Here is a 16,960-nt window from a genome sequence, read left to right as displayed (position 1 = left end):
AAAAGAAAGGACAGACGCGAGGGCCACTCGCTTTCCGCTCCTCTTGTCTGGACGGCCGCTTCTCAACTTGGTTTCCTCATCTCTCTACACGATCAACCCAATGCCGCCGAAGAGGCCCCATCCTAATCCCTTTGGCGAGGATGACGCCGGCAGCAATGGCGATGCTACCGCCGCGACTCCATCACCCAAGCGACCTCGTATCATTCCTGCGACGCTTGAGGCTGGCAGCAGCGGCGCAGCACCACCAGCATCTTCCGGATCATCGACCGCGCCATCCAGCGTCCAAGCTCAGATCGCAGCGGCCAAGGCAAAGATTATGGCAAAGATGGCGAGTCAAGGGCAGCAAGCCTCTGTGCAGCCAGCTCGACCTCCGGCTCCCACTTCAGCATCACTCCCGCCCAGGCCATCTGCCTCGATGGCAGGCGCAGCTCCTGTCCCTCCTCGCACTGGAGGCGCGTCCGCCAAGCCAGACTTCGAGGCCATGAAGAGGAGGGTCGCAGAGGCAAAGAGGGCAGCAGAGGAGAAGGCCGCAGCTGAAGCCAGGCAGCGACAGCAGTCGTCTACCTCCGCAGCAACGAGAGCAGCGCCCACACCCGCAGCACGCAGCGAGGGTCGACAGGGACAAGGTCTCCATCCGCTCCTCGCTCAGCAGTCAATTCCAGCTGCAGGCACCTCCTCTCCAGTCCCGTCGTACGCCAGGGGCGCAAAAGCAAGCGCAACTCCAGAACCAATCAAGGTCAACCCCTACCTCTCCACCGAGGACGATGCCTCAGCTGGCCCCTCGTCGACGGGCGCAGCAAAGCGCAGCATGCATCGGCCCCTTCAATTCAATCGCGCTGGCCGCCATGTCGCAGCCGCAGAGGAGGCTCGCCGAGAAGCCCAGCTCGAAGCCCTACAGAAACGCATCGCCGAGCGAGGTCGCCTGGCTGGGCTTTCCGACAAGCTGACAGGCAAGGAGAGAGCCATCAAGCGGCAGCCGCCACCTGATGTTGAGTGGTGGGACGCGGCGCTATTGCCAGAGGAGAGCTACGAGTGCGTGCCGGCGTACCCGCCCACGCAAGAGATACTCGCTCGAGCAGCACAAGCCGCACCTGCAGCGGAGAGCTCCTCTCCCTCCTCCTCCTCTTCTTCCCTCCTACCCCTGATCATCTCCGCGGGCACACCCATCGACTCCTACGTCCAACACCCGATCCCTATCCCCGCTCCCAGCTCAACTGCTCCGCCTCCCCCCTCCCGCGGTATCATGCTCACCAAGCGCGAAATGAAAAAGATGCGCAGGCAACGTCGTGCAGCCGAACAGCAAGACAAGCAAGATCGCATCAAAATGGGCCTCCAAGCCCCTGATGCGCCCAAGGTCAAGCTGTCCAATCTCATGCGCGTCCTCACCTCTGAGGCAGTAGCCGATCCAACAAAGGTCGAGGCCAGGGTGAGGAGAGAAGTGGCCGCAAGGAGAGTACAGCATGAGCGCACCAATGCCGAGAGGGCCTTGACGGGGGATCAGAGATGGGAGAAGGAGCAATCCCGAAAGGAGAGGGTGGAGGAACAAAGGGGTACCTGGCTTGCAGCATGGGCCGTCCCGCTACTCGCGCATCCCTACCACTTGGCGACTATCAAGCGTAGCGCAAAAGAGCAGGGTCTAGGCGGGAGATGCGTGAGGGTGAGACCGGGCAAAGGAGGGATAATCGAACGCGAGGGAGAGGATCATCGGGGTGGAGAGAGCACAAAGGAGGAGCAAGGCTTTTCCCTCGTCGTGGTGGAAGGGTCATTCGACGGCATCAAGAAGTTCAAGAAGACTATGGCTAAGCTCTCAGAACGCGATCCGCGGGATAAAGTCGGTGGCTCTTCCTCCAGAGACGATGATGAAGCCGGACCCTCCGCCTTCTCCTCTTCAAATCGACCCTTCCTAGGCGCAATGGGTGACGCACCACCTCCTGGCCCTACAAACGCGCTCGACGACCTCGGGCTGCACGACTGGGAGGAGGTAACCTGGTCGCGCAACACCTTCCAGCTTGTGCATGAGGGGCGAGTAAAGGAGCGACTACTCCCCCCCGCACGAGCGGGCGCTGCTGATGGGAGTGGCGGGAGTGGGGACAGTGCAGGATATGCGTTGCGCATTGTTCCTGGGTGGATGGAAGGGAGCAATGAAGCCAAGGAACAGTTGCCTGAGCAGTGGAGGGGCTTGTGGGATGTGGCGGGTAGGTGGGTTGAGGCTGAGGGGGACTAAAATGCGAGAGCAGGAGAGCGGGCGTATAAGACAGCATGCTGCGGTGTGGTGTGGTGCTCTCCAAGGTAAAGGGGCGATCGATACGCACAGTCTCAATACTAGAGGCAATGCTTCATATTCATGATGACCGAGAAATACTGTTCTTTCAATCGTGGAGTACCGATAAGGGACGGGAAAGGGACGGGGAGATGCTGAGGACGAGGTGAGACCGAGAAAGCGGGAGAGATGGGGAAGCCCAGCACTGCGAGTGGAGTGAAAATCGTAAAGAGTGTGACCATGGATGGAGAGAGGGGGTAGAGTGTGCCGTATGTTTGCTTTGCGCGGGGTGCTACAGTAGAGACCGTGATGGATAGAGGAGAGGCCTGGGACTTGCGTGATCGGTCGGGAATTTGAATTGGACGAGGCGTTGCTGAGGCGTGACGAAGAGAATTGAAGATGGAATGTGTGTCCATGGATGTGGCGCGGGTGCTTGCCTACCGATCAACGGTAGTAAGGCGGCCCACCCCTAGGGGGCTGCTGCTGCCCTGCAGGGTAGTAGGGCGCCTGCTGTGGGTGTTGCTGCTGAGGCGACGAGTTGTAGAAGCGCGCAGCCGATGTAGGCTGAGGTGGTCCACCGAATTGACTCGGCGGGAGCTGCGGTGCCTCAGCGTACATGCTCGCAGCCGAGACAGCCATGCTGTGTTGCGGGTGCACCTCAACCAGTGAGGCGCTGCTCATGTTCGACGGCGAGGCATATCCGGAGGGAGCGCCGTACATTCCTCGGCTACCTGGCGTTTGAGCTCCAGCAGGAGAGGGGCCGCGCTGCGGCGAAGCGTAGAATTGGCCGGGTCCAGGGGAGGAGCGACCCGAGTCGAGGTATCCACCGGCTCCACGGGGTGGCGGAGGCGTGCCGCGACCGACGTTGCCGTAGCTGTCCTGCCTCACGGGCTGACCGGGACGGATCGGTCCACCAGCGCCAGGAGGGAAGAAGCTGCCGTTGCCGTTGCCAGAGCCCTGCGAGCCAGCGGTGTTGGGGCGATACATAGCGCCAGCAGGCTGAGGCGGCGGGATTTCGTTGCCCGGAGAGGGTCGCGAGTTGAAGCTGAGCATAGTGCCTGCGGACCCCTTGCGGAAGTGTTGCTGTCGCCCAGTATCGTCATACATTGCTGCCTTCTCGAGCAGATTCTCCTGGCTGCCTGCAGCGAGGTTGTTCATCTCAAACGCATTGCCCGGGTTGCGCGGCCCACCAGCCATGTAGCCTGCGTACTGGGTTTGGAAGTCGGCCGTGCCCTGACGCGAGGGAGCGCCACGGAAGGGAGCAGCCGTGCTGGTCGAGAAGATCGAGGCGGCATCGTTGTCCAGCTTAGGATCGTAGGCGCACTCCTCTTCTTCGACGGCCTTGATCTCCAGACCGCCAGGGCCGGCCATGACGCTGGTCTTGCTCGGGTCGCCGTACGAGTCGTGCTCGTCGAGACGGCCTGAGTAGACTTGAGGGAGAAGATGCTTGACCTTGGCGTGGACGAGGGGCGTGAAGAGCTTCTGGTGGAGCGAGGGATGCCCGAAGCGACGAGCCAGGCGGTGATGGCTTGCGTCGCCCGTGTGCGTCTTGAGCGAGGCAATTTCGCTCGCGTCGGGAATGTACCAGTCAAACTGCCTGTCGAAGGCGATGCGACAGTAGATCTTGAAGGCGAGGACAAAGAGGATGGGCGGAAGGCAGGCAAAGGCAGGCCAGTGCTGGTCGAGCGCCACAGCGAGCGCCAAGATGACCTGCATGAAGACGATGCAGACCAGCAGTCGGTTGATGACGACGCGCCAGAGACGACCGCCCGACTCGTTCTTTGTGACGACGACGTAGATGTGCATGTACTTGTAGAGGTAGAAGGAGACGAAGGCGCAGACTGCGACGAAGGCCAGGACCAAGGGTGCGAGGGTCGCGTAGAGCATGCCAACGGCAAAGAGGAAGAGCATGTTGGCGTAATAGATTGCGTAGTCGAAGCTCGGGGGCTTTGTGAACTCGCGGATGTCTCGCGGCGTGCGGCCGAGGAATGCTGACAGGACCCACGTGTAGAGAAGCTTGATGGCCTGCGAGATGTCGAAAGCGGCGACGAAGAGACGCAGCGGAATCCAGGTGAGCCAGTAGTTGCCCATGTTCAGGTACTGGTTCTTGACAGTGGCCAGGATGTGGTCGACGTTGCGTGCGTCTTTGCTGTTCTTGATGGCCGCAGCTATGGTGGTGAGGGTGACACCGACCAGCGTAAAGACGATGAATTGCGAGATGATCAGGAATCCAAAGTACTGGTTCGTGATGACTCGGTCGAGGCGGTTGCGAGTGGTCACACCGCGGTACTTTCCGATACGGCGCATGAGCGGTGGCAGAAAGTAGCCAAAGACGCCAGAGATAGCGGGAGGCGCCAGACCGGAAACGGCTGAGAAGGACCACGAGCTCGAGTTCTGCCAGGTGGCAAGGAAGGGCAGGACGCCCTTGAAGCGCTCCATCTGTGAGATCAGGGCAACGGCGACCAAGGGCACCGCGTTGATGAAGAGTAGGATCGAGAGGATGACGAAGCCCCACACACTTGAGCGGAAGCGCTGCGACTTGGAGAGGTTGAGGTTCTTCCAGATGATGTCACGCGGGGGTGGCGCCAGGGTGACTTCGAGTCCTCGCGGCTTCTTGCCACGCAGCGAGCGAGCGGCGGCGTGGGCGAAAGGGACGGTGGCCATCGATGCGAAACCGTACGACTCTGGCTTGCGCTCCGAGATGCGCTCCTTCCAGTTCTCGATGGTGGCCTCGAGGTTGTTGATGCGGTTGGTCAGGTAGTCAACGGCATCCACCTGCTTGCCACCGAAGCCCATTTTCGCGCCGATCTTCATCGTCGGACGCTTAGACGGGACGTGGTTTGGGTCCTTGAGCCACTTGGCTAGCACTCGCTCCAACTTCCTGACCGTCTCGTCGTGCTCCTCAATGAGGTAAGGCAGCTGACCGACGACGCGACTGATGTGGACATCGGTGGTGGGATACGGCATGCCAATTGATGACAGAGCGCCAGCAAGAGCCTCGTCTGACCGCATACGCTTGTCGACGTGCGTGATCATGAGAGTACGAGCGTTGAAGGAGGTCTGATAGTCGTCTGATCGGAACCACTTCCAGCGCAGTCTAACCATCTGTCTGTAGTTGAGCCAGATGAAGAAGAGGGCGACAATGGTGCCAATGTAGCTCATTGCGACGTGAGCCCAGATGTAGTTGCCCGACACTGAGTTCATGGTGAGAGCGTTGATGTTGTACTGCTTGGTAGAGGCATCGTTGCCGTTCTTCAAGTGGAAAGTGAGGTCGACTGGGATCAAGGTACCGCACATGATGATGGCAAGGATCGCGGTGATGTAGACGATCATCTTGCAGAATCGCAGGTAGGTGACTGCGTCGAGACCGATCAAGGGAAGCAAGTCTGCCTCGCCCAGCTTGAGTATCGGCGGGATCCATCCGAAGACGCCATCTGAGATGGGTGGTGGCTTCTTTTCGCCAGCTGCGTATTTGAGCTTCGGCTGGTACACGATCTTGTTATTGGGTCGTAGCAGTGAGAAGGCGCCCAACGTGAAGATGGCCAAGCCAACGAAGGCTGCGGCGGCGATTGCGACCTGCGAGCCAGACGTTTGCGAGGATTGATTCTAGGCGCGGGGGTAAGGAAGAGGCGAAATGGAGGTCAGTACATGCAAGTGATTTCCGCGCCTTTGCGCTGTTACTCACCAGCGCATCTCCGATGAGCCCAATGGGCTCGTCAGATTTGGACATGGCGGGCCGGGAGGGGTGGTGAGGATGAGGGAGATTAGAGGGTCAAGTCGAGGAGCCAATCGCTGCCGCGACGTTTGCGTGCAAAGACGCCGCGACAGACAAGGGATTTGTTGGCGGAGTGGTAGCGAAGAGGCAGTCGCTGACTGTCGATGCGGGGAACAAGGAGCTCGTTCGTACTCTAGGTTGATGTAGGGTAACGGTGGTGATGATGGCAAGGACAAGGGAAGATGTAGGCTGCGCAGGGACAAAGTGTCGAGAAAGCTCCAAGCCGAATCGCGCCAGCCTTAGCCTCGAGTCTCAGCCAGGGCCCCTCATTGAGACCCCTCTCTCTCTCTGCACGCCAGGGCGAATCAGCAGGCAGGCAAGGCAGCACAAGCACGAATCGGAGGCTCGAGAGCGAACAAACCACCGGCGGGTCGGCGCGGATCGACGCCCACGCGAGGATGAAACCAGACTTCACCCACAGCACGGGAGCAGCAAGGTGACGAAGACGAGCAGCTCAGCACAGCCTGGCCCGCCGCTCAAAAGCTTCGGCGACTAGAGTAAGAAGAGTAGACAGACCAGAGGTGGCCGAGAGGAGACAAGAGACGAGCATAGCGTGCGCTGCGATAGCCTGATGTCATTGCGAAGCTTGCGCGTATCACGAACAACGATCACTAAGCTCAAAGCTTCCAGGATTCAAATGGAGGGCAAGGTCGAGCGGCAGGTCTGAATGAGCCGTCATCCCGAGCATCGCAATCAAGCGCATGCCTCTCGATGCTGGCTATCAAGTTGGGCGCGATCATCATCAATCTACGGCCGACGACCATTCGAATGGGACGAAACGACTGCCTGACGATCGAGAGAGCAGCGACCGTGAAGTCATGGGGAGGGGCTCGTGCGACGGTAGCAGAGTGGTTCAAGGATGGCTAGACGCGCACAGAAGCGGGCCGTATCGCGGTCGACGGTAAGAGCCAGCGGCCCGTCATGGCGCTGGTCAGCCTTTCGTGAGAGTACTCAAGGCTCATGACCATGGCGGTGCGAGCAGCGGCGGCGGCGACGGCGGCGCTCTCGATCAAGAAGGCTCACTGCACGCCCAATGGTACGAGCATCTCAAGAGGATCAAGGAGCCCCCTCTCGTCCTCGTCTCTTCCCTCAACACCATCAGCGAAAGCCGTTTTGATCTCCCAGCGCCACCATGATCCTTCCCACCGACCACAGCGGCGAGCATCGACGCTTGTCTGCTCGCCTGCTGAACCTTCTCACCCAGATCTTTGGGCCTTCGCCCTCTCAGTCGGGGACCAGCGGGTCGGACGGCCAGGTGGCAGACAAAGGTCAAAGCAAATACGGAGGTGCCGATCAAAATGGCGACGATGACGATGGCCAAGGTGACAATGATGACGCTGCATCGACAAGTGAAAGCAACAGCGACCCTTTCCCTGATCACTCCACGCCCGCGACTTCATCGCCAGAGCCCAATCCTGCCACTTCTCCCTCGCATGACAAGCCCATGCAAGGTGGTAGCTCCCCATCGAGCCCTTCGATCCCTTCCAAATCGTAAGTCATTCTCGTGCGATTGCGATTGCTCCTCGATCTCCACGTCTCGTTGCGCGGGCCGATATGTTTGTAAAAGGGTCGCATTGGCAAGCAAAGCCGGGCGGACGCGCCTCGTCCGCCCATAGCCTACGGTGCTGTCGACCCGCTTCGCGGCTGCGCTGCGCTCGGTAATTCAGGCACGCAACAACGATGACCCGTTGAGGCCATCGATGCCCCATTCTGCTCTGCTCTCTTGCTTTTGCCATCACATCGCCGTCGTGCTAACCTCTTGACCCTTCTTCCCTCCCCTTCCCTCACCATCGTACACCATATTCCCTTGATCCACCTTTCTTCCTCTTCCCTCCGCTACCACGCTGGCTCTCCACAACCGCATACCTACTATTGCGGGGCCGCGACGATCGGCTCGGCGGCGATTGCTGACTCTGTCTCCTCCTGCTGGCAATTCGACGACCGACTCGACGTCGTCGGCCATCAACACACCAATCGACGACTCTACTCCGCACAACTCCACGACGTTGCACAACACCTCGTCCCACCACAACACCACGATGGCCTCCAACGCACTCGCCCCGCTACCCGTTGGCATGATACCTATTGGCGGCAATCCTCGTGCGGACACCGATGGCGACGCTGGTTCTACGACGAAATCCAATTCGTCATCGACCAATACCACCAACACAACCAACTCTTCGTCACCGTCATCTGGCGGCGGCAATGGTCCGTATTTCACACCCACCGACCCCAACAACTCGACGCACACCAGTGGCTCGACGAATAATGGCACCAATTCGACGACGGGCTCCGGAGACTCGCAGCAAGGCCAGCAGGGGCAGCTGGGGCAGCAGGGAGGACAGGGTACAGACAAGAACAACAGCACCTCCACGCCTCTGCCCACGCCCACTACTACCAACAACGCCACGACGGGGACCAACGTGACAAACAGCACCACGCCCACCCACACGTCGAGCGGCAATGCCCCTCAAACGACGCCCATGCCTCTTCCGGCGGGCAAGAACGACACCGAGCCCACAAAGACGACGGTCTACCTCACGCAGACGAACCCTGCTGGTGGACAAATGACCAAAACGATCGTCGACGTGATGCCACAAGCAACGAGTACCTCCTCTCCCTCGTCGAGCCACGCGGACCATCCTCACCTACCTCTCGGCCCCGTCATCGGCGGTGCAGCTGGTGGTCTAGTGGCTCTGGTCCTCCTCATCTGGCTTATCTCAATCCCCCTGCGTCGCCACAAGAAGCAAAAGGACGTTGACGATATTCACTGGCAGGCCTTCCCTGTTCAGCACCACACGAGGCATGGCGTTGGAGAGGGAGAAGACGAAGACGACGATGACCGGCCGATGAATTCGGCCGCCGTCGTCCTTGGTCATGCCGCTTTCAACAACGAGGGAAGTCAAACCTCCCAAGACGAGAGCAAGCAGCATCAGCATCAGCGCCAAGACCCTGATGGATCGCGCGATTACGAGATGCGCGAGGTTCCCGGACAGACGGGCAATAACAGTCTTGGCTCTCCTTACGGAATGACGTCGTACTACCCGTACAGCAACCTCGACGGAGGCTACAATGCGGACCATGCGGCGTGGCACCAGCATCAGAATACAGGACAAGGCTACGGTGTTGGCAGCTGGTCGTCGCAGGATCAACAGTACCAGACGCAGCAGGCAGACTACAGCGCCAGGTCGCACAACTCGCACGGCAGCTACCACATGCAGTCTCCTCCACCCTGGCTTTCGGGCGACAGCCCTCCGCTTCATTCTACGAGCCCGGCCGCACCGGCATACAGTCCTCCAGGCCCCACAGCTCTACAGGGTCGACCTTCGCTGAAACAGCACCTCACGCCGCCTCAAGCTACGCCTTCTCCCAGCTCAGTGCTGGGTGTCGGCTCCGTCCGTGGGCGTGACCCTAACAGCAGCCTCGCCGCTTCCTCACCCGATGCACTCGCTCCCATCAGCACCAGCGTTGGCCGCGCGGGTAGCAACAAAGGTCTCACCAGCAACTCCAGCCAGAAGAGCCTCGCCGCATCGGCCACGTCCACGTCCTCTCCAACCTCGCCCTTGAACTATGCCGCCGCAGCTGCCGCTCTCATTCCTCCTCCACCTCCCCTAGCCGTTGCAGGGATGATCGGCCCCTCGCCTCACCCATCGCCGGGAGGAGTTACCAACACCACGTCCTCTCACTCTTCAAAGCCTCCTTCTCTCAAGAGCTCCCCTAGCATGGGTGCTGTAGCCGTGTCGACGGGCGTGGATGGACAAGGATTCAATCGCGGCGCCCCCTACTACTCGCAGGGAGAAGCTCGCTCTGGTGTGACAAGGCAGCGCACCCGCTCTGATGGAGAGCACACGCCTGTTCGTAACGATCAGCAGCAGCTTAACCCCTCGCCCTCTCCCGGCACTGGACTGGCATACAGCCACGATGATGAGATCATGCTCACAAGCCCACAACAGCATGCAGAGCCTATTGTGGGCCCTCGTCCGGCACGCGAGCTCGCTCCCACTCACGGGCCTATCGACTACTTCTCTTCGAAGAGCCAGACGCCCACGCAAGCCCAGCCTCGACCTTTGCCCCTACACCCTCACCTGCGCAGCAGCAGCAGCAGTCTCGCCCGAAACCGGGCTCAGCCTCAGGGCAACGATCAGGCCTACGACACAGGCTATGATCAAGGGCAGGGGCAACGCGAGTCAGTCATGCCCTTGCAGCAGGAGAAGCTGGGCAAGTTGAGGATCACCAATGCGCTTCCTGAGAGTCCAGGAATGTGAGCCGCATTGAGAAGGGCTGGCCACATCCTCGCCTCTTCGATACCTAAGTCGATTCTCTTCACGTCTCTCTCGGTCTGCCAATCTTCCTCACGTCACCACCTCTCGCTTGCTCAAGCGTCCAGCCTCGCTGGCTCGAGGCAACAGCGCACAGTAAGTGGGGCCTAGCATGTCAGCAGCCTGACACGCCTCATTTCCTACCTATCTCATCACCACGCCTCATCACTCTCGCCGAGTCATCTCCTCCACGCTCCGTTCTAATCTGTCAATATCAATAAGAGTGTACGTTAGATTGAGTACAAGGAGGTCCAGAGGAGCAGAGAAAAGGGAAATGGCGATACTCAGGCAACCTACACTACACCGCCATCTGGCCCTTGGGCGCAAAAGGCCCCCGTCCTCCACGTCGCGTAATGGCAGGCGCTGCCTCACTTTCTGTCCTCTGCTCGACCGGCTTCGCCTCCGTCTCAACAAGGGCTGCTTTTCTCACCTCCTCTTTCTTCTTCTCCACCTCCAATCTCCCACCCAAAGCCTTGACCATCCTCCCTGCCTCCGCGCGCAATCGTGTCGAGTCTCTGAGGAGGCGCCAAGCAACCATCTCCCCTCCCTCTATGCGAAGCCAGCGTTCCTGCACATCCTCCGGGGCGAAGGGAGAGGAAGTCGAGGTAGTGCCACCTCCGGCTACCGAGGCTGCCTTGGCTGCCTTCTTTGCTGCTGGGGAGGAGCGACCAGAGAGGACGGCGGCGAGGGGTGATGGTCTTGCGAGGCTTGACTGCACGGATGAGGCGAGCGAGTCGGCGCTGCGGAGCCATTGGATGCTGGAAGCGTGTGGGTGGTCCTCCTCGTGTGCGCTGTGGAAGAGCCCTGTGAGAGCTCCGCGAAGCTTGTTGAGGACCCCAGCTGCACCACTGCGTGACTGGAGGGCGTACATGGTCTCTGCGAGGTGCGAGGACGTCAGGGCTTCACGATGTCGGAGCCAGAGGGTGTGGAGCTCTCCAGCGGCTTCCTTGCTGGCAGAGCTCTGTTCGCGCTCCAAGTCGAGACGGATCAGACGCAAGGCTGCTGCTTGAACTCGGACGGCTTCTTCGAGGCCTGTTCGCCATGCCGGGTCTGAGGAGGGGGCGGAGGTGGTGCTGGCTGGGTTAGGAGAGGAGGCGTACAGAGCGGAGAGGGAGAGCAGTGAGATAATGAGGGAGCGAGTGAGCGCCGGAGTCGGCGTTGGCATTGGCGTTGGCGTTGCCAGCGTGGTAGCCGGAGCGGCGGCCGCGTCTTGAGCTTTCTTGCTACCAGTCCATCCAGAGAACCACGAGGACGAGACTTGAGGGCTTTCGCCCTGCTCGCCGTTCATATGGGCCACCTGACCCAACACCTCTTCTCTCTGCGCGCCTTCAACCGCAGGCTGTGGTCCCTGGCCCGCCAAGCTCACCGCCTTGAGCATCCACGCCTCTGCCTCTTCCCTCTTCCCAAGCAGAGCATTCAGATCGCCCAGCTTGGTGGCGAGCCTGACCAGCCGGCTAGCATCAGCGCCCTCCCTGCCCGAATGCCCAGTGGTCTCCCTCGTCAGCTCTGCTGCCGAAAGGGCGTCAAAGATGCGCTCGTATCCGGTAATGGCTCGTCCGACTGCGGCAGGGGATCCCACTCTTTCCCTCGTAGCGGCCAAGCGACTCTCCATCCTGAGCGCCGTCTCATCCAGTGGCTTATCCGTTCCGGCCTGATGCGCATTCGTCAGCCCCAAACGTACCGCTGCTACATCGGGTAATTTGACTCCCTGCTTCTCCGCGAGCCTGATAGCCACCTCCAAGTAACGCTCCGCCTGTTCCAACGCGTTCTGCGAGTAGGCGATGGCGTCCAAGCTAGGCGTGGCGCTCTTCCGCCATGAAGAAGGGCCAAAGAGGTCAGACCCGCCTCCAAAGAGGAAGTCGGGTGCAATGCCGGTACCCCAGTGCAGACTGATCCAAGCGCTTCTCAACGCGTGACGACCCGCCATCCCAAGGCGACGGTCCGTTCCACGTCCCCAGGCCTCTTCGTCTGCTTCGCTTGACCAGCCCCAGGCATCGCCGACGTCGTTGGATCGTGGGCCACGCTTCATCGCAACGTGCTCGACGTACTGATGTGCCCCCTCGTAGATACCACCGCAGAGCAATGCAAAGGTGAGTGCGGTGCCGACGAGGATGCGTGCAATGGCGGAAAGAGTGCGGACAAATTGGAGAAAGGGGGAGGCAAAGGTTGAGACGACGCTGGCTTGGGAGGGGCCCGTTGCGTAATGGCGCGAACGCTCCACCGAGGTATGGTAGGGCAGGCGAGGACGCGTGATGGTGTGCAGTTGGCGGGCCAGGCCAGGTTGCGTTGCGGTTGGCCAGGGGCGGGATGCAGGCCTCACCGAGGATGTTGACGACGATCTTGCTGCGCCATCGAATGCTCCCAGTAGAGAGCCATTCCCTGCCACTCTTCTCAGCACGTTGGTAGAAGCAGCCAAATCCGAGCTTGGCGCGAGGAGGTGCACCTCGGCAGCGAAGAAGGCCGCCGCCAGTCTCATCCTTCTTGCGTACCACTCTGGACCAAATGAAGTGTCCACGCGCGCCAGCGAACAGGCCTCGTCTGCTATCTGGGCTGCTCTGTTGACGAGGGGCAGAGGGTTGGGTATTGAGCTGGGAAGAGGGAGGGCGAGTGCGATGGGGAGCGGGAGGATGGCCCTGAGAGGGATCGGGAAGGAGGATGCCGAGAGGTACGAGAAGGGCTGGCGAGCGAGAGGGGGGCGGATACACGGTCAGTGATGGGTCGATAGCAGGTCAGTCAGTGAGTGCTCGCTTGGGCCTGCTTACCTCGAGAAGGTGATGCCTCACGGCTTCGCTTGCTTTCAATCTCTCCACCAGCACCTCAACAGCCTCCTCTCCATCCGCCTTGCCATTGTGCCACTCCTTCGCCACCCTTCCCATCTGCTCAGCATCCCATCTTCTCAATAGCTGAAGAGGCAGTGAGGTCTCAGCCGAGTTGGACCCAGGAAAGAGTCGCCCGATGTTCCAGTCATTGAGCGCCGCCCGCTGCGACTCGTCGATGGCGAGCGTGGAGGATGAAGGTGACTGTATGCCCGCACGAACGGCGGCTAGTGTGAAGCCATACTGCGGTATATGAGGCTGGGCCGCTTTGATCAGACGCAGAGGCAATGCCTCGCGATGCGCAGGAGAGGCGGCCGCTCGCCTGACTAGACTAGCAATCATGGCGACAGGCGATGTAGGTGAGCAGTGGAGAAGCAAGCCAGAAAGTCGAGCGCCTCTGGCCTGCAGCTGCTCTCGTCAGTCGAAAGTCGAGCCCGTGCTTACATAAGTCGTCGTGCCGCACGGGCCTGCCAATTTGGACGGAGAGCGGATGCTGAGTCGCCCGAGGGAGCGAGATGAGGGTGGTGCTGCCTGTCCGTCGGCTCTCGATCCATCGTCCAATCAAAGCCTCCTGCCGCCGTTGTGTGTCGTCTCTGTTGCTGCTGCCCACATTCGCAACGCAGCTACCGCAGCCAGCGCCAGCGGATCTTGAGGTCCGTCTGAGGTGATACAGAGCGATTGTACGATCTTGCGACCACTTTCGCAACTCGTCGACACGTAAAGCTGCCCTCGCCGACGACCAGAGCTCAGCCTCATCTTACGCCCAATTGACTCGATTGCAACGCACGAGTCGACCTCTGTTACTCCTTCTCTGTCCGCTCGCGCATGGACCAAGAAGCCATCGATACTGCCACGGCAATTCTTGCTCATCTACAGTCAACAACATCCAAGGACAATCTCAGTATCCTTCATCATCATGTCGATTCAGGTCACACGGCAAGCGACAACATCTTCACTCAAGGCGCACAGACAGTAGGGCCGCCGATTGTAGCTGCAGGCAGCCAGTATTGGCAAGAGGTCGCAACGTTTAGGGAAGATTCACATGGGCAGGCGCAGTCGCCAAGTCACTCCAATAGCATCTCATCGAGCTCTCAAGAGGAGGTAGGGGAGGAGGAGGAGGAGGAGGAGGAGGAGGAGGAAGAGGAGAGGGAGGAAGAAGGGGAAGTTCAGGACGCAGAGGAAGCTGAGGAACAAGAGCAAGACGAAGTGGCTTCTCATGACAGCTACGCCAGCTATTCAGAGGCAGAAGAGGACCTCGAAGAGCAAGGAGCAGAGAATGCCCCACTTCCCTTCAGGGACGATCCGCAACGCCTCATGGGCACATTCCCTCAAGGCAAGTTGTTAGGCCGGCTCTGGGAGGGGGCTCCAATTCGACATCAGCAGATTGTCCCCATCTCCAGCTTCGATCCTGCTGCCCAACCGGTTCGCCTAGGCATCGAGACTAGCAGTCCTGAGGCTCACGACATCGTCATGCTTGCCAATGAATGCGGCGACGACTACGACCCTCATCCTGCCATCCTCGGCCGTGCTCGCGCCGTATCCCCGCAATCCCAAGCCTTCATCAACGGGGACTACGTCCAAGATCTCGGCGTAGAAGGCCATGTCGACCACAGTGTCATTCAAGAGCTCAGCCCCGAGTCGGAGGAGGGGCACAGCCAACGCAGCAGGAGCAGGGGCCCGAGGCAGAGCTCCTTCGACGAGTGCTATGCGAAATGGAAGCCGATCGTCCTCATTCCGCACATCAGACGACCCCTGGGTCAGCAGCTTCCGCCCATCGAGACCGTGGGACGAAGTGGCGGTAGCGGCAGCAACGCCGTACCTCGTCAGCCAGGCCGAATCTGGGAAGGACCAGGAAGGAGCGAACTGCCTGAGATCATTGAAGTCGACGAGGCTGAGGAGCACGAGTTTGCAATGAAGCGCAAGCGGACCACCACACCGACAACGCCGACGACACCCACCACACCGGTGCCACCACCTCGGCCTCCACGCTCACAGAATTCAAAAGGCAAGGAGAAGGCCGTCCGCCCGTTGAAAGTCGCTCTCAAGAATACCAATAAGAGGCCTCGCCTCGCCGTCAGCGCCGTCACCAATAGCAACAGCCAGCCAGGTCCTGACTTCCCCCCACTCGTACTTCACCGCATCCTCAACCTTCTCATCGACTACTGGCAAGCGTGGTCATACCATCCCTCTCCGCCCGGTTTGCCCGTCCCCTTTTCCGTCTCATACCGAGACAGAGAAAACGACGCTGGCATACACACTTACAAGTGGCTCTTCATCCTCTCCCTCCGCCGTGCGGGGCAGTTACGCGTAGTCAATAGGCTCTGGTGCGAGATGATCGACGTCGGCATCCCCTGGCTGATGAGGCTCGGGATCTTGTTTGACGTGCAAATCAACGGGATGCCACGGGACTTGAATCAGTTTTCGACGGTCGCAAAGAGCCTGCAGAGGCTGTGCCTGCCTTGCGTCCTGAATGAGCAGGATGGAGACATGTATTTTGGGGAGGCGAAGGAAGTCTTCCCTATTGTGAGCTTGATGGGACGAGTCAGAGTGGGTACAGACAGGCGAGTGAATGGGGGTCAAGGCGGAAAGGAGCTGACTTCTTCCCTGTCGTCTGCTCGCCACAGGCCTGCCAGTACCATGCGCATGTTGAAGAGCCACTAGACCTGGCCGAACGACCTGAGCTCCTCTGTTGGTGAGCACGCGCAATTACTGACGATGTCTTTCTGCGCTTCTCGGGCTCATCTTTCCCTCGCGACCCACTCGTACCCAGCCATTTCTGCCTCATGGAGACGACGCGCGACTTCAACTACATGCGAAGCGAGAATCTCCTTATCTACCCCATCACTCCCGACGAAGACGATATCAACGACTACGACCTCGACTGTTATTACGACACGGACGAGTATCAATGCTGCATGCATTGTCGTCGTGCGAGGGTCGAAGAGCTGTGGGCTACGAAGATGTGGGATTCCCAACCGGCTGCGTAAGTACGAGCAAGCAGTCGTCAGGTAGACTAAGACGTAGAGACGCTGATCCTGGAGCATCCTGTTCCCCGCTCGCAGCCAAGTAATGCGGAACCACACCCCCGAGCAGCTTACGGACCTGATCCGTGCCTCCGAGCCCTACCGGCTGTTCGTCCGTCGAGGAAAGGGCTCAGCCAGCTCGGCAATGAACGACAGCCTCCTCGACGTTCATGCGGACTGGCAGTACAAACGGCAGCAAGCTTGTGGCTGTCGCATTTGTCACAGGCAGAGGAAGAGGCGCGACGATGAGGACGCAGCAGAGGATCATCAGATGGCGGATGAATGGACGGGCGGCTTCGACGATGAAATTGGCGGCGGCGAATGCGGGGTTGACTTTGGGTACGATGAGACGATTGGAATGACGGGATGAGGGCGGCACACACAGGCAACGGGTTCACACACATTCATACCATCATCTCAGCATCTTCTCTCTAGATCATCACTTCTATACCACCTCTTCCAGCTCTTTTTCTCTCTCCCTTTCAATCGTCATCATGATCATCGATCGATCAAGCGGACATCGTCTTGCTGCTTCGACCGCCAGGTTGCTCTTCTTTCTCTGTGGCGCCGGCGATTTCTTTGCTAGGCCGCGCTTCCAACTTGCACCGCACGCTGCAAGCCCGCACCGCTATTGCCGGCGGATGAGAGGATGGAAGGCGGCACGCGAGCAGTCCAGCCGTTGGCTCACTCGGTTGATCGAGGCGGTCCAGCGGCCCAAAGACGCAGAGACGCAGAGGCCGGTTGCAACTCGCGGTGGGCAACTCCGG

At 59.9% G+C, this 16,960-nt stretch overlaps 5 protein-coding genes across 5 annotated transcripts; 3 read left to right on the top strand and 2 right to left on the bottom strand.

Annotated features, from left to right (window-relative positions):
- Nucleotides 1-59: 59 nt before the first annotated feature.
- Nucleotides 60-2,464, top strand: BDZ90DRAFT_194165 (PRP3-domain-containing protein). Its single transcript, XM_025503898.1, has one exon. The coding sequence runs from the start codon at nt 101-103 to the stop codon at nt 2,222-2,224; it is 2,124 nt and encodes a 707-aa protein (XP_025361495.1). The 5' UTR covers nt 60-100; the 3' UTR covers nt 2,225-2,464.
- A 103-nt stretch (nt 2,465-2,567) lies between these two features.
- BDZ90DRAFT_194176 (DUF221-domain-containing protein) lies at nt 2,568-6,092 on the bottom strand. The gene is made up of 2 exons (XM_025503899.1): nt 5,946-6,092; nt 2,568-5,866 (listed from the first exon to the last, which is right to left on the bottom strand). Exons 1-2 carry the CDS (start codon nt 5,988-5,990, stop codon nt 2,705-2,707), a joined length of 3,207 nt encoding a protein of 1,068 aa, XP_025361494.1. The 5' UTR covers nt 5,991-6,092; the 3' UTR covers nt 2,568-2,704.
- A 962-nt stretch (nt 6,093-7,054) lies between these two features.
- Nucleotides 7,055-10,435, top strand: BDZ90DRAFT_194046 (hypothetical protein). Its single transcript, XM_025503897.1, has 3 exons — nt 7,055-7,357; nt 7,442-7,526; nt 8,125-10,435. Exons 1-3 carry the CDS (start codon nt 7,168-7,170, stop codon nt 10,298-10,300), a joined length of 2,451 nt encoding a protein of 816 aa, XP_025361493.1. The 5' UTR covers nt 7,055-7,167; the 3' UTR covers nt 10,301-10,435.
- Nucleotides 10,436-10,540: 105 nt separating this feature from the next.
- On the bottom strand, nt 10,541-13,565 carry BDZ90DRAFT_232974 (hypothetical protein). The gene is made up of 2 exons (XM_025506462.1): nt 13,117-13,565; nt 10,541-13,031 (listed from the first exon to the last, which is right to left on the bottom strand). The coding sequence occupies exons 1-2, from the start codon at nt 13,510-13,512 to the stop codon at nt 10,653-10,655; spliced, it is 2,775 nt and encodes a 924-aa protein (XP_025361492.1). The 5' UTR covers nt 13,513-13,565; the 3' UTR covers nt 10,541-10,652.
- Nucleotides 13,566-14,303: 738 nt separating this feature from the next.
- BDZ90DRAFT_232972 (hypothetical protein) lies at nt 14,304-16,693 on the top strand. Its single transcript, XM_025506461.1, has 4 exons — nt 14,304-15,717; nt 15,795-15,862; nt 15,941-16,153; nt 16,233-16,693. Exons 1-4 carry the CDS (start codon nt 14,485-14,487, stop codon nt 16,561-16,563), a joined length of 1,845 nt encoding a protein of 614 aa, XP_025361491.1. The 5' UTR covers nt 14,304-14,484; the 3' UTR covers nt 16,564-16,693.
- Nucleotides 16,694-16,960: the final 267 nt, after the last annotated feature.

The sequence above is a fragment of the Jaminaea rosea genome (genome assembly GCF_003144245.1).
Source record: "Jaminaea rosea strain MCA 5214 unplaced genomic scaffold BDZ90scaffold_9, whole genome shotgun sequence".
Taxonomy (NCBI): domain Eukaryota; kingdom Fungi; phylum Basidiomycota; class Exobasidiomycetes; order Microstromatales; genus Jaminaea; species Jaminaea rosea.
Note: the sequence above shows the minus strand (reverse complement) of the source record. Positions and strands in the feature narration are given on the sequence as shown.

Coding starts and splice junctions, on each gene's coding strand:
- BDZ90DRAFT_194176 (XM_025503899.1), bottom strand. CDS start 5,990: ATGTCCAAATCTGACGAGCCCATTGGGCTCATCGGAGATGCGCTG. Junction 5,867..5,945: donor GGCTCATCGGAGATGCGCTG/GTGAGTAACAGC, acceptor CCCCGCGCCTAG/AATCAATCCTCGCAAACGTC.
- BDZ90DRAFT_232972 (XM_025506461.1), top strand. CDS start 14,485: ATGGGCACATTCCCTCAAGGCAAGTTGTTAGGCCGGCTCTGGGAGGGG. Junction 15,718..15,794: donor GCTTGATGGGACGAGTCAGA/GTGGGTACAGAC, acceptor TGCTCGCCACAG/GCCTGCCAGTACCATGCGCA. Junction 16,154..16,232: donor TGGGATTCCCAACCGGCTGC/GTAAGTACGAGC, acceptor CCCCGCTCGCAG/CCAAGTAATGCGGAACCACA.
- BDZ90DRAFT_232974 (XM_025506462.1), bottom strand. CDS start 13,512: ATGATTGCTAGTCTAGTCAGGCGAGCGGCCGCCTCTCCTGCGCATCGC. Junction 13,032..13,116: donor TGAGGCATCACCTTCTCGAG/GTAAGCAGGCCC, acceptor CTCGCTCGCCAG/CCCTTCTCGTACCTCTCGGC.
- BDZ90DRAFT_194046 (XM_025503897.1), top strand. CDS start 7,168: ATGATCCTTCCCACCGACCACAGCGGCGAGCATCGACGCTTGTCTGCT. Junction 7,358..7,441: donor CGACGATGACGATGGCCAAG/GTGACAATGATG, acceptor CTTCATCGCCAG/AGCCCAATCCTGCCACTTCT. Junction 7,527..8,124: donor CCTTCGATCCCTTCCAAATC/GTAAGTCATTCT, acceptor GATACCTATTGG/CGGCAATCCTCGTGCGGACA.
- BDZ90DRAFT_194165 (XM_025503898.1), top strand. CDS start 101: ATGCCGCCGAAGAGGCCCCATCCTAATCCCTTTGGCGAGGATGACGCC.